The following is a 15,945-nucleotide window of genomic DNA, read 5'->3' on the forward strand; positions in this document are numbered from 1 at the left end:
TTGATCATTCTGACAGAGGTAGGTTAATCAGCCAGCCTGTAGGCTGCACACACCCACACACACACACGCCCACACACACACACACAGCACACACACCCACACACACACACGCACACAAACACACCCCCCTCCCATTTCTCTTTTTCTAGTGTATAGTTTGTAGCTCGGCCAGCATGTAAAACCCACATATCCACGCATGTACCACGACCCACATTAACACTGATAGAGGTAGATCACTTTGATTGGCCAGCCTATAGAACACACACATCCGCACTCATACCCTGGTCCCAATAGAGGTAAACTGGATCAGTCAACTAGAGGACTGAATCATTTCATGAGTGTCAAGATTTAACATTATGGCTGACCGGGTTACATGTAGGCGCGCACCCACATACTCGCACACACACACACTTATACCCCCCTACATTGGCATCTCAGACTATGTACCTATAATGTTTTCAGCCTTTTACCCCCCCGCCCATACCCACGGCCAAAAAGATTTTCCGTTCAACAGTGGTTTTATTAAACTATTATTAACTGAAACTATTATACTGGCCTATTCAATAATAGTCTGCTCTCAGTGTGATATGAAAATTAAACAGAATGGAACAAAGAAAGAAAGAGAGAAAAAAAAAAATCCAAATCACTGTCACTGTGGACTGATTTACCACTCTCAGTCCCGCTTTAGAAGTAATGAAAAATCCTCTTGGTTGATGTCCTTATGTCCTATGATAGAGGGCCAGACTGTGTAGTCCTGTGTTAGCCAACTAGTTAGCATCATAGTTAGCCTGAACCATGTCCGAAGTAGGCCATATCGAGAGTCAAGGCCTAGGTTGTAGAAAACGTCAAGCTTTGTGAAGTCCGACCCGTTTAGGTAGAGAAGTGAAGAAATGTGGCCGCACCGGAGTGTGGTCCCGGGAGGCACGCTATAGTTTGTTTCGAGAGAAGTGAAGTAACACAAACAGAGTGGTGGAATGGTGCTGGCTAATGTAGCGGTTAGCTCCGTTAGCTCGTCTCAAGTTGATGGCCGTGGCTAGGCTAGATAGCTCCTCCGTCCCAGTAACAAACCACTCAAAGAAACAAAAAGGGAAACAAGAAGACAGGACCTCAATCTTGTCGATAACTGACTGCGAAGGTTTCGGCCTCCTCTGGCGATATGAACCGTTTCTTGGTTCCATTTTGAAGTGTGATCTGTAGCCGCGCTGGATATAGCAAGGACGGCTTGAGACCAAGGCCATACAACTTCGCCATGATATTTCGATACCTTACGCGCTGTTCAAGCACTTCAGGGGTGTAATCTTCAAAGATGTGCACAGCTGCTCCTCGATATTGTATTTTACCACGTTGCTTACGAGCCTCTCTGATGATCCGGTCCTTGATTTGATATCGATGTATTCTGATTATTACAGGCCGCGGTCTCGCTCCGTTTGGCGGCCTAGCAGTAAGCACTCGATGTGCTCGGTCCAGCTCCGGAGGGGAGGTGAGGGTCTGGTCCCCCAGCAATTCCACTAGGAGCTCCGAGAAGAATTCAGTAGGTCGAGGTCCCTCAATGGATTCGGGGAGGCCGACGATTCTAATATTGTTGCGACGGCTACGTCCCTCCAGGTCCGCCGTTTTCGCCATCAGCCTCATGTTGCTCTCAGCCAGGGCGTCGCACCTTTGTTCCAGCTTAGTAATACGCTGGTCTTGGAGGTCGACATTCGATTCAAGGGAGTCGATACGTTGTCCATGCTCTGTCACCGAAGACTGTATTTTATCTAGCTTCGCTTCCATTGATGCGAAGCTAGTCATTATATCGATCCTTAAGTCTGCCAGCATGCTGATAACGCCAGAGTCGACAACTTCTATGTTCTGAAGCGCAGCAGTTTCTACGGGTGGAGCTTTCTTTGCTGGCATGTCGTTTGATAAGTAGTTTAAACGATAGCCATTCTTAATTCAACATTCAAACTTTGCATAGGGCACGAAATAGTAGGTTTTAAGCATAAGCGGGCAGGAGAACCCGAGACGCCACCTCTCACTCACATGCTCACCAAACCGGAAGTCACCTTCCATTTATGACTTTTTTACACTTCTTTACTACACTAGCAATATGTTCCCTCCATGTTAGCTTGGGGTCATAATGTACTCCTAAAAACCTAAAACACTCTACTCTTTCTAAATTAACTCCATATAACTTCAAATTTCTCGCTTCCCTAATTTTCTTATTTGTGAAGAACATAACTTTAGTTTTTTCCACCGAAAACCTAAAACTCCACTCAAATCCCCATCTTTCCACCCGATCTATCCCTTCCTGTAATTTCTTGACTATATGCTCTAAATTCCCTCCCCTCTTCCACAAGGCCCCATCATCTGAAAATAACGTTGGACTAATAACACTCCCCTGGGGAGTACCATTTTCTATCACATGTTTCCCTGAAACCTCTGACCCTACTTTAACCTGGATAACCCTCCCACTTAGAAAATCCATAACCCAATTGAAAGTATTTCCCTCCACTCCCATCCTATGCAGTTTTATCATCAACCCTTCCCTCCACAACATATCATACGCCTTCTCTACATCAAAAAACACTGCAGCCACTATCTCCTTATTTACCTGCGCTTTCCTAATCTCATCCTCTAAACACAACACTGAATCCATTGTCCCCCTGCCTCTCCTAAAGCCACTTTGATACTCTGTCACAAACCCCCTCCTTTCCAGAAAGTGCATGAGCCTCTCATTGACCATCCTTTCCATTAACTTACATATGTGAGATGTTAAAGCGATGGGCCTGTAGTTTCCTGGGTTACTAGGATCTTTCCCAGGCTTCCTGATTGGAATTATAATGGCTTCCTTCCAGCTCATAGGGACTCTCCCCTCCCTCCATACTTTATTGAATAACATTAACACCTTCTCTAATTCCCCTTCTCCTAAATGTTTAACCATTATATAACATATTCCATCACTCCCTGGTGCACTCATTCCTGTTTTTGCTAATGCTCTCCTCAGCTCCCCCATAGTAAATGGTAAATCCATCTCACTCTCAGTACTCTCCTTTCTCCTTAGAGCCTCCATATTTCCAGCTTTCGTTTTTTCCCTGCCTCTCTTTCCCTCCTCTGTCAAACTATTGGAGCTATGTACATTAACAAAGGTCTTAACCATTAGCTCAGCCTTTTCCTTATTATTTACTGCTACATCACTACCTACTCCCGAGCTCAACACAGGATAACTCCACTCCCTCCTATCTCCCCCCATTTTCCTTACCATTCCCCAGACTTCTCCTATTTCCACAAACCATTGCAACGATGACGTCAACTCATGGATGTGGGCGTCAACCGCGTCAACTCCCAGGCCTAATACACTTTCACTTTTAGTTCTGATTCAACACCGAGGCACAAACACTACAGCAGCTGTACTCCTCTTCAGGTGAGTTTGACAGCATTTAGACAGCAACTGTCATCACTAATAGTGACTGACTGGATCATTTTATTGATAGTGACACTATCAATACAATTATCCAGTCAGTCCAGTTTTACACCAACAACAAATTAATAGATTCCGTTTTTGTCCATGTGCCAGTAGGCTTACTTTCACTTTCTGATGGTAGGCTATTGGCTATTTCTTTAGGCTATCATAGCTCAGAAAATGACTTCACAGTAGTTTCTTCAGCTCTTCAATGTTAAATGTCCTAAAAAGCCCTGGTCTGAAGTGTTATTCCCCCTTTCCCAACGCGCTCTAAGAGCAATCCTCTAATGTGGATGATGTTTGTTGAAATGTAAAATAAAAATGTAAGCCTATTGCATATAGCCTAAATATATTCGTTTTTCTATCGAAACAGGATATAGCCACATTATTGTTTATTCCAATGTCAAATGAAAATTCGCTCAAACAACCTCAACTTGCAGAGATACAGTCATCATGGGTGCACAGTAACATGCAGAATAGTGCCACCTTGAGGCCGCTCTGTCTGGCGCACAACAAATCAGTGTCACTAATGGCAAATAGGGCACTTCACCTATATAGCCTACATAGGCTCATTCAGTGTGGTTCTCAAACTTTTTCATGTCAAGCACCCCTAAACTGAGACAAATTAGACCACGGACCCCCATTTGATACGATTTTGTCCAAGGGCAATGTTGTGCCAATATTTGCTGATATTCAATGATGATGCTGATGATGATATACATTTTAAACAAACTAACACACTGCATCATATCCGTCAGATCAGAGGTGGACGATACTGTTGATATTGTAATTTTAGTAACAGGCCAATATCACCCCAATAAACAATATATATGTCCCTATAAAACAACTTGCTAACATAAGAACTACATTTCCCAACACTGCATACCCTTTTTGACAATGCTATATGAGATACACATGAAATAACTGTCAAGATGTTACCAGAAGGTCAAATTACTGTAAAATTCAGTAAGTCTCACTCATACTGAAATGAGTTTGTGCTGTGGGATATGTGTGCCGCTGAACTATGACCTTTGCCTCAGGTCTTCATATAGACAACCTGCTCCTCAATCATGACTGTGGTGACATCCAGCCTGTCTGAAGACCAGGAGAAGAAGCTGCTCTCTCTGTTTGGTCACGTCAAACTGCACCTGCTGTACAAAGCCAGTGTCCACGGCTTCACTGCTGCGGCCTTCCACGGCCGCTGTGACAGACAGGGCCCTACTCTGGTCGCAGCCTACAACAAGGCCGCCTTCGTGTTCGGAGCCTACACCTCCAAGGACTTCGCTCAGAGCGGGGAGGCCATCGCCGATGAGGAGGCTTTCCTCTACAGCATCAGCGCGGGGGGTGAAAGGCCATTGAGGGTGGCATGCAACAACGGCCAGAGCGCTTTCGCAGATGGAGCCACCGCTCCAAATTACGGTGCTTTGGTGTTCCTGCCTGGAGACAAACCAGAAATCCAGTCCAACCCAGGGACAGGCTTCAACTTTCAGCCTGCAGAGATGCATGGAACTGACCTAGCACTAACTGAGTTTGAAGTCTATCGAGTGGAAGGTGAGTGAGGATTTAAGCACTTCTTACCCTCTCATTAAAAACAGAATACCACTGTCTCTTGGCAAACCTGGTCCATGAATATTTAGTTATTTACAAGTTTATAGATTTGGTTGCAAATGTTACTGTGAATTAGGGATGTGCGATGTCAGCCAAATAACCATCACGATGGTTCCACACTGAACCATCATGCTGGACGATGGCATCGTCGTTGGCCGGGGGGGGGGGGGGGGGGTTACAAGATCAATAGGGTATGTAGCACGCACCCAGCATGCGTTCAGGGGCTGGTGTTGAAACCAAAAGACTAGCGCGCACCCAGCAGAGAGAGAGAAGGGGAGGAGGGGCTGGTGTGGAAAGTTCTGGAAACAGAAAGTTAGACTGACCAGAGCGGAGGCTTTGTAATTGGCTGTGTTGGAAACTTGCCCTTCAATCATCTTCCATTATGGCGGAGGAGACGAACCTCGTCGCAAAAAAAGGGACCACTTCGCCTATCTGGCAGCATTTTGGATTTCACCCTGATGAGGATGGACAACCCAAAGATACTACTAAAGCCGTGTGCAAGATTTTTTTCCAACTGCACTCCCCCGTGCGTCGCGGGGGAGTGCAGGTGGTCTTTTTATTATTCAATCTGTAAAATTTTAATTTGAACCGTTAATTAATCACGATGGTCCGATGTAGAAGGCTCAGAGGTCGATGGGTGTCGGAAACGATCACGATGGTCGATGCCATCGTCCATCGCACCAACCCTACTGTGAATTATTTAGTCACTTTATGCCACTTCATTGATCCTGGATGTAAGAAATTTATGTTGCATGTTTGAATGGAAGAAGTGTGTAATTATTTTCCATACAGGTTTGGGAGGTCTCCTGACCAAACCTTGGAGGAATGTCCAGTGCACTGCTGAGTATGTAGAAATCTGTAGAAACCTTTGCCATTATTAATTCAATAAAGAATGTGAGTAGACCGTTTTCACAGCAGCCATTTTGTGTATCAACAGCAATGTAAGTTTCCAACTTCCATTCCATTTAGGTGTAGCCTGGGTTAACCCAGCCTCCATGTGACCTCTATGTGCTATCAGTCACAAAGACACCTACGCTACAGACATATAGCCTGTGACGTCACGTTGAAGGCTGGGTTTACCCAGGCTAATTTAGGTGTTCCAGTACCAGGGCCCTCATTAATGTTTTGGTTGCACCCGTGTTTACCCTGCCTTTGAGACACAAAATGGCTGCTGTGAAAAGGGTCTATATATTTAATTCCAACTGTATTTTAGCATCTGAATGAGAACATGGAGATTTCAAATCCAAAGTGCTATGTTCTATTTTAGAATAAAGTCAATTCCTGGAATGCACCATCCTTCAATATCTCTCATATATACATCTTTGAGTCTTAAAAAGTGGCATCAAATTGTCATTTAAAGACTTAGGTTACCTACTGCCCTTTAAAAAGTACCATAATTTGTTGATGTACTATTGTGTTATCAAGATCACATTTCAAATAGTGGACATTTCCTCACAATGTTAATATCCATCATAGTAATCCTCAGCATTGCTTCCTTTCTCTAGGAGAAAACAGCAGCTGATGAAGACCATCCAGGACTATAAGCCTGACATCAGAGCAGTGTCTCAAGCCAAGGTGCTGCTGGTTGGTCCGGTCGGGGCCGGCAAGTCCAGCTTTTTCAACTCCATCAACTCTGTGTTTCGAGGCCACATGACGTCCCAGGCCATCTCTGGTACTGCAGGGAGGAGTGTCACCACACAGGTACTGGAACATGCAATACTGTGTTAAGAATTTTGTCTTTTTGCTTCACAAAAAAGGTTGTGTTTTCTGTGATTATGGGTAAGATACTGATGGAGCTACATATAAGGTGCTCTGCTGCTATCAGTAACATCAAAATCACCATTATCACAGAAAATAACTTTGTCAGGGGTGTTTCATCAATAACTCTGGTTTTGTGTATCATCAACACTGTGTGATCAACCATGAGTCGGCAATTGCATAGTCATGCCTTTCCCCAAAACAAACCAAGTCATTTAAAACATAATTGAATTTGATGTTCAAGTGAGTGTGGGAAAATTGTTTAGGCTACCGCTAGCCACTAGTTACAGTAGCTTAGCAACTGATTTCTGAAACATAGCTCATGCTCATGAAGCAACAGTTGAAGGCCTCACTGCCTGCAATATGAATGTTCACTACAGTACCACATTTAGAAATTAAGGTATTATATTTTCAGGCATTTTTCTTTCTTTCTACGGCGCCTGGAAAAACAGATTCCAGTGACAGGTTTTGTCTTGCTACATTCTAAGATTGTTACTATGGTTTTCTTCTGTAGTTCCGCACCTTTTCCATCAAGGCAGGGAAAAGTGGTAAAACGCTTCCTCTGGTTTTGTGCGACACCATGGGGCTGGAGGATAAGGCAGAATCTGGTTTGGATATGGAGGACTTGGTCAACATCTACAAGGGTCATGTACAGGACCGTTATCAGGTGTGTCTGTGTGTGTGTGTGTCTGTCTCTCTCGCTCTCTCTCTCTATCTTTCTCTCTCTCTCTCTCTATCTCTATCTATCTATCTATCTATCTACCGTAGATGTAATCACACATAAGACTGTGAGTGACTATGCTTTTCTGAGTGATTAATAAAATATTATATTTTTCTCTTAGTTCAGTTCCTCCACACCTCTCCAGGTGGACACTCCTGGCTATAAGAAGCATGTGAACATGAAAGACATGATCCACTGTGTGGTTTATGTGGTGGACACCTGTAAGGTGTCTGTCCTTTCTGACAAGATGCTGGAGAAGTTAGCCGCCATCCGGAAAAAGACCAACCAGATGGGTGAGTAATGTGAAAAATGTACCGAAGAAGTATTGCTCAATTGGATACATTACATCAGTGATACTCAACTTGCTTTGCCTGGGGGCCACTTTCGTGAAATGATAGAAGGCCAGGGGCCAGTTAATAAACAATCAATATACATTTTTCTGTAGCGGATTGTAGGTGTCAGACGGAGTTTAGTCTGACAATGTTGTGCACACCGGATAGTTACTTAGGTTAAGTACATACATAAGTGCCTGGGTAGCGAGCAGACGGCGGTATTTGACAATTTAGCAGCTAAATCATAGATTATTGAAAGATATTCCATATTCCAGACTGAAATGCTATAACAGAAGTGTGAGTATTGGCCAGAATTACATGAACATTTGGACACTTATTCAGTGGGTATCTTGCATGTTGCGTTCAGGTGCACTGTAAAAAAAAAAAAAATTGCAATTCCATCGAGGGCCACATCAGAGTCCTGCGCGGGTCTGATTTTCAAGACCCGGTTCCGCCCGGCCCCGCGACGTGCAGTACTGACCCCGCTCCACGAACCCGCTCATATGATCAGTCAGTACCGCAACCCACCCCGCCCCGCAGACATGAGACCCGCGCCCCGCTCTGCTTCCGCATATATACATTTCTTTGAAGTGAGCACAACCAAAGTAACTGCGATCGTTTCACAATTAACACAGGAAGCGAATAGCGGTCTTTTCTGGCCGAGTCACTGACGAGAGCCAACAACGGTGGTCGGTGCAGTCGGACTCGGCAGGGATTGCATAACGTTATTTACAATTAAGCACATTGACGGTGTTTTGTCACTGGTGCCAGTGCCAGCAGGCCAGCCAGGGCCAGGCAGCAGCTAAAGGAAACATGCTAGCCTTGCTGGCGCTAGCTGTCATGCAACGCAACAAGCTAGCTAGCATAGGTCTAGGTCTAAGATACTGAACGAAATGTACTAACGCTACTGAACTGAAGTCAGTCAGTGACCTACCTGTCTCTTGTGCCTGCCCTGCCCTGAGTGACGACCTGACCACTGACCCCCCCCTCCAATAAACAAGCCAATACTGCCACTTAGCCGCCAGGATTTGCAACTGCAGTATTTTCTCTGAGTCTGACTGATTGTGACAAAGACGTCAGGTCAGACTCAGACAAAACATGAAGTTACACACTGACTGAATTATTATCGTTATATAAAAAGTAAATAAAAATACATATATTATACAACACCCGCGACCCGGGCCGCATGTTGTTTATTCTACCCAGATCAGAGCCCGCAAATAAAATGAAGACAAAACACCCGCCCGCCACATTTTTTTGCCGGTACCCGGCGGGGCCCCGCGGAACCCCGACCCGATGCAGGACTCTGGGCCACATGCGGCCGGCGGGCGCCCCCTGTGCGGCCCGCGATGGAATTGCAATTTTTTTTTCTTTTTACAGTGCAGGCGGGCCGCCAGTTGAGTATCACTGCATTACATAATTGACTTTACTCCATTCACCCCTAGCTTCTTTGCTGTTCTCTTACATGAATAGAATGCACATTTGCATGTTATGTATACTGCTATATGTTAGTATACCGTACTTATATTTATATAGTACATATTTATCATTCCATATTTTAATAAGCAATTCTGACTGCTAGCAACATCTGTAAATAACAGTAGTATGAACTTTTTTTTTTTTTTTACTCTTTACTGTTACTATATAGTAAAGTAAATAGTAATTATATTTGTCTTTTCCCTGTTGAATCATGCATTAGTTTTGCAGCTGCAATGACCTGATTTCTTCATGCATGCATGGCAATAAAATCCCACCTTCTTCATCTCATCTTTAATCCCCCAGGCATTCCCCAGATTCTATTGATGACCAAAGTAGATGAAGCCTGCCCTCTGGTGGCAGAGGACTTGAAGAATGTTTATCACAGCGTTTACATCCAGAGGAAGGTAACTACAGCTACAGATTATTTAATATGTCCTTCTTAATATCACTATGATAACATGTCCACCAGTCAAGGCACCTGGCATAGAATCACAAGTTACTAAGCACCAGACTGTGTGAGCCAAAATGGCTGCCAATAAACCAGTAAATTCAAACAAAGCATATTTGGGTTATTCAAAGTATACAATGTTTACTCTTTTAGTTTGATTCATTCCAGCAGATGAGAATGATGCCATTTGAATCTGAGTGGAAGTGTTATTAGTCAACACATAATCTGAATAAACTACAGGAAGAATTTATGGCTATAAGGTGATGGGTGTCGATAGTTGATAGTCAGCATGCTTGGAAAGACTGCATGGCATAACAAAATTAACTGAGGACAAACAGCAGTATGAAATTACACTTTTCAGGTATTTATTTATCTATTCTTTCCTGCTATAAAAGGCTAAATTACAGCAAAGAGCGCAGAAGTCCATGCTTGGTTAAAGTTACAGTGACTCGAATTTGATTCGTTTTTACTTTCTCTGCCACCAAAATCTCTAACCTGCCGGGATGACAGGTTACCAAAACTCTGTCCAATGAACAAGCTGCTGTACTTGTGAGTCTATGTGACTTTTGTTTACAAGTCCTGATTTGCTTGTAATTTTCACAGTGTGAACCTAAACAAATCAAATGCAAAGATGAAACAAAGTACATTTTTCAACGGTTGTTCAATTTTTACATTAGGTGCGATCACAAACTCCTATAATGAATCTCTCTGAGGGAAGCCAGCTGTGCAAAATGCTAACAGCCTTAAGGTTCTGCACACTATTCCCCAAAGTACTGTAGTTATGAAGATATTGATGATGATGAAGAATGAGCCCATGCATGTGACCTAACCATGCACCAACAAGCTTCTCTCACTGCCCTCCAGGCCCAGGAGCTGAGTGCGTCTCTGGGCATCCCCCTGTCCTGCGTGCTGCCGGTGAAGAACTACAGCCAGGAGCTGGAGCTGGACCTGAGCACTGACGTGCTGCTGTTCAGTGCTGTGGAGCAGATCCTCAACTATGCAGACAGCTTCTTTGAGAATCAGGTTGTTGATGAGCAAGATGAGGTGGATGATATATATACAAGTAGAGGCCTCGTATAGGCCCTTGCGGGTCTCCTGCCTCCACTTTGCACATTTATTGTCGTGTTGATAACTTATCAGTATTTTTGTATGTTTGAATATGTGCTAAATACATAAAGAAAAAAGAAAAAAAAGAAAAGAAAAAAGATGATCAGGCAGAGCATACATCTGGCAAGATTTGCACTTAACCTCTTTCGGCATCAACGACAGTAAGTTTCACTATCCAAACCCTGACCACGAACAAACATAATAAATAAAACATGTGGTTATGCAAATAAAACAAACAAACAAACAAACAAAACAAAACTGGACCAAATACAAAGCACTACTGAATGCATGCAAGCACACAAAGACAGATCCAGATCCAAACTGATCCAGATCTACAACAAATTGAGCATTACACGCCAACCTCACTGTTACTGCTCTTACCCTGGCAAGATTGACATATTATTCTTTGCTAATATAGTGTATACATCATAATACCTCATAAGTGATCAATAAATTGCTACACACAAGTTTGTTGGAATGCAAAGCCCGAATTTTCTTTTGAATTGAAGTCGTGAGAACACAATTGGAAAGGGCATTGTTTTGAACATTTTTAACATTGATTGTCACTATCTTGATACAAACATGTAAAACATTATAATGGTGATTGTTTGTGCCATCATTGTTTGTGCCAATTTCTTGTTCTAAACCCATAAAGACCAACAGTGTGTGAAATCATTATTTCCTGAGGATGAAGTTCTCTGTTGATTGCAGGGTTCTTACACATTTTCCATTTCAAAATTCCATACTTTTTCCTGACTCAAATTTCCAGACTTCTCTTGTCAGACCATATTTGACCTGAGTACACAAGGGTGTCACTTTGTGTTGAAAAGTGGTGGGGACATGTCCCCATTGTAAATTAAACCTATGGCCGCACCACAATTTGGAGGTTTTGGGTTTGAGCCTCAGTGAAAGTTTGGACTTTGAAGAACTTCTCAAGTGATTTCCACAGAGATAGCAGGGGATTATGAGAGAGGAAAACACAGACAGCTGAACTTTTACCGACATTGAAATTATTTAGTGGACTGCTGCTAAAGTGCGGTCTGCCCGGCGTACAACCCCCATTTGAAAACACAAAACACATCTAGACTGTCTATATATTACTCAGTTTGGGTTTTGGCATCTGATTTGAAAGCGTAAAGAGTGAGATAGGTGGGATTTGAACCAGTGAACAACTACACACCAAGCAGCTGTTTATCCTGAGCTAGAACCAGCAACTGTCCAGTCTCCTTCATCAGCTTATTGATATCAGTGTTCAAAATACTGATGATAAAGATACATCACTGCTGGCTGGCATCTTATTATGTGAACATTTCTGAAGCCAGATTGATGCAGGGATTAAACCAATAACCTTCTGCACCACATCCATATGTTTATCTGGGTGAGCTAAAGCCCAATTCCTCTGGCATAGAGCTGGGCAATATTATGGATGAAATCTGTATTGGTTGAACGGTGATACACGATATGTCTGTATTTTCTATAAGTGGGCTACATGTTCAGTTGTAAGTTAAAGCCACATGGGAGCTGTAGGGCTGGATGATATGGACAAAATCAAATCTCAATCATTTTGACCAAATACCTCGATATCGATATTGCGACAATATTGTAGGGATGACTATTGGTGCTTTCACAAAATATTTACACTATGAGATTTCTGATAAGGTCGCCCACTGCATGGGCTCGCTGCACGCAGCTCAGCTGTTGCACAGCCTCGACTACAGTTCGGCTGCTGCGTGGCCTCGTCTGCTCTCTTGGCATGTGCAGCGCACAATCGCCTGCTCTATTGGCATGCGCAGCGCACATTTGCCCAACTTCGCATCATTGATGACATCACTGTCACTGATGATGTCACAGTGCCTATGACATGCATCATCAGTTGGACAAAAATTTAAACAGACAGACAGACAGAGTCAGACAGATATTGCCCCCACTTGCTCACTTTTATATAACGATAATGAATAAGTGGTAAAGACAAATAATAGAACAGCTAAAACAGTCTGGTAAGTTCAGAAAATGACATCACTTTACTGTAATGCAGCCAGGAAAAGACTACGCTTATGCCATATCACCATACCATATCCAAAATCTAAGACCATATCACCATATTACCATATCCAACATGTACCACATATCGGTAACACTTTACAATAACGTACACAAATACTATAGTAGTTACTAGTAAACTAACCATTAACTAATAGCCATTAATGAGTAGCTAATGAAAAATTTGGCATTAGTCAATCACTAGTTAATCATAGTTAATGAGTAGGTAGTCATTAGTTAATGATTAGTATCTAATTTTCTGAGTAGAGTAGTTAATCATTACCTAATGATTACTAAATGTCAGCTCGTGAATAGAGTAGTTAATCATTACTTAATGATTCCAAAATGTCAGTGCATGAATGTATTAGTTAATCATTAGTTAATCATACATTGTGAGTATAGTAGTTAATCATTAGTTCATGATTAGTTGTTAGTTCCTTAGTAGAGTAATTACTCATTAGTTAATGGTTAGTCAATGGTCAGTTTGGGAGTATATAGTTAATTGTTAGTTATTCATTACTTAATTACTTAATTATTACCTGTCCATTGGTTACTCTTTTTGTGTACCCTATTGTAAAGTGGTGCATCATACTCAGTAGTTTATGAATACTGAATCATTACTTAATTATTATCTGTCTATTAGTTAGTCTTTTTGTGTACCCTATTGTAAAGTGGTGCATCATACTCAGTAGTTTATGAATACTAAATCATTACCTGTCCATTCGTTACTCTTTTTGTGTACCCTATTGTAAAGTGGTGCATCATACTCTGTAGTTTATGAGTACTGAATGATTACCTGTCCATTTGTTACTCTTTTTGCACCCTAATATAAAGTGAATAAACACTCCCTCCAGGTGAGATTCGAACCCTGAACCCCAAGATTGTTAAATTGTAAGTCTGGTTCTCTACCATCTGAGCTAACCAGCCTGTTGCTTGTTAGAGCCATACTATCGAATGTAGAGCCGGAGACCAAGTATTATAGTTTAAAGGTATATTCCACCCAAATACTACTTTCTGTCCAAGTACTTACAAGTACTTAGACATAAGTAGTATTTGGCTGAAACATACCTAAGTACTTGGACCTGAAGTAGTATTTGGATGGAATATACCTTTAAAACTATAAGTATTTGGAGAGAAGGTAGTATTTGGGTGGAATATATCTTAAAAACTATAAGTACTTAGAAAGTAGTATGTGGATAGGACATTATACTTAGTATCTGACTCTACAGACCTATAGTATGGCTCAACCAAATAACAGGCTGGTTAGCTCAGATGGTAGAGAACCAGACTTACAATTTAACAATCTTGGGGTTCAGGGTTTGAATCTCACCTGGAGGGAGTGTTTATTTGATAAGGATATCTTTCACTTTATGTTAGGGTGCGAAAAGAGTAACAAATGGACAGGTAATGATTCAGTACTCATAAACTACAGAGTATGATGCAGCACTTTACAATAGGGTACACAAAAAGAGTAACTAATGGACAGGTAATAATTAAGTAATGATTCAGTATTCATAAACTACTGAGTATGATGCACCACTTTACAATAGGGTACACAAAAAGAGTAACTAATGGACAGGTAATAATTAAGTAATGATTCAGTATTCATAAACTACTGAGTATGATGCACCACTTTACAATAGGGTACACAAAAAGAGTAACTAATGGACAGGTAATAATTAAGTAATTAAGTAATGAATAACTAACTCCCAAACTGACCATTGACTAACCATTAACTAATGAGTAATTACTCTACTAAGGAACTAACAACTAATCATGAACTAATGATTAACTACTATACTCACAATGTATGATTAACTAATGATTAACTAATACATTCATGCACTGACATTTTGGAATCATTAAGTAATGATTAACTACTCTATTCACGAGCTGACATTTAGTAATCATTAGGTACTGATTAACTACTCTACTCAGGAAATTAGATACTAATCATTAACTAATGACTACCTACTCATTAACTATGATTAACTAGTGATTGACTAATGCCAAATTTTTCATTAGCTACTCATTAACTGGCTATTAGTTAATGGTTAGTTTACTAGTAACTACTATAGTATTTGTGTACGTTATTGTAAAGTGTTACCCTTTATTCTACTATGTCACAGTATTACAGTGTGGCTGTAATCCCAAAATGCCAAATCGTCCTTTAAATGTAGATAACTTATTATTTTTGAGTGCAAACAATATTTTTAGCCATTATTTGGGTGTTGTGGTGGGTTTGTAGAAAATTAGTTTTTATTCTGAAGAAAACAAACAAAAACAGACCGAAAGTATGATGAAAGGGGCGGGAAACAAACTGGGATCAAGTTAATATACATGTAGAACCTTCTTGGGGGGTGGGATCAACACTGGCATTTGGACCTTGACCCCTTCCATATGTATGCACTCGTTTCTACGAGCCCAACTGAGACCTAGGTCTCTTCTACAGCTATGTCCTCCCTGTTAACATGGCATATAGCCTAATGGATACAAACCAAAACCCACACAGTGAACTGGTGAAGTGTTAACCTAGTTGAATGAGAAGGTAAGTAGTGGATCAGCTGTTCAGGTGAACAGTCTATATTTCCAGTGACAAACATCCAGAAAGAGCAGATTTTTCTTGTAGTCTGTCCAGAAAGAGAAGGAGCAGAGATACAGACAGACAGGGAAACTCTCGATCTGCAAACTGAAGACTGAAGAATGGAGCTGGGTGTGGATTCACCACAGGCTGTTACTGGTTAATATTACAAGTTTTTATTGTAGGACGGAGCTTTTCAGGTAGTGGTAGTGGGAGAAAAATAGCGAGCGATAACGGTTCTCATCAGCTGACAGATCTCTTTCTCTCTCTCTCTCTCTCACTCAGTCACGAACGCAACACATAAATAAAAACAACCACGACTAATACATTAAACAGTGATGTGTAGTTTATTCGTTTCTCACTGTAGCAGTCGATCACCTTTTTTTTAAAATATGATTGTAGAATCGGTGACGTGATTGAGCACCTGTG

General features: G+C 41.7%; 2 protein-coding genes across 3 annotated transcripts in view; one reads left to right on the top strand and one right to left on the bottom strand.

Annotated features, from left to right (window-relative positions):
- Positions 1-3,362: 3,362 nt before the first annotated feature.
- Positions 3,363-11,518, top strand: LOC310779787 (interferon-induced protein 44-like). The gene is made up of 8 exons (XM_083640286.1): positions 3,363-3,403; positions 4,483-4,993; positions 5,843-5,894; positions 6,556-6,751; positions 7,323-7,475; positions 7,651-7,822; positions 9,644-9,744; positions 10,653-11,518. The coding sequence occupies exons 2-8, from the start codon at positions 4,513-4,515 to the stop codon at positions 10,866-10,868; spliced, it is 1,371 nt and encodes a 456-aa protein (XP_083496412.1). The 5' UTR covers positions 3,363-3,403; positions 4,483-4,512; the 3' UTR covers positions 10,869-11,518.
- A 4,357-nt stretch (positions 11,519-15,875) lies between these two features.
- LOC310779314 (GRB2-associated-binding protein 1-like) overlaps positions 15,876-15,945 on the bottom strand; it is a 37,763-nt gene continuing 37,693 nt past the window's right edge. For both annotated transcript variants that reach the window (XM_083639850.1, XM_083639849.1), the window contains exon 13: positions 15,876-15,945. This exon is cut by the window's right edge. The gene's annotated coding sequence lies outside the window, so the exon portion shown is untranslated.

Source organism: Poromitra crassiceps (genome assembly GCF_964638095.1).
Source record: "Poromitra crassiceps genome assembly, chromosome: 7".
Taxonomy (NCBI): Eukaryota; Metazoa; Chordata; class Actinopteri; order Beryciformes; family Melamphaidae; genus Poromitra; species Poromitra crassiceps.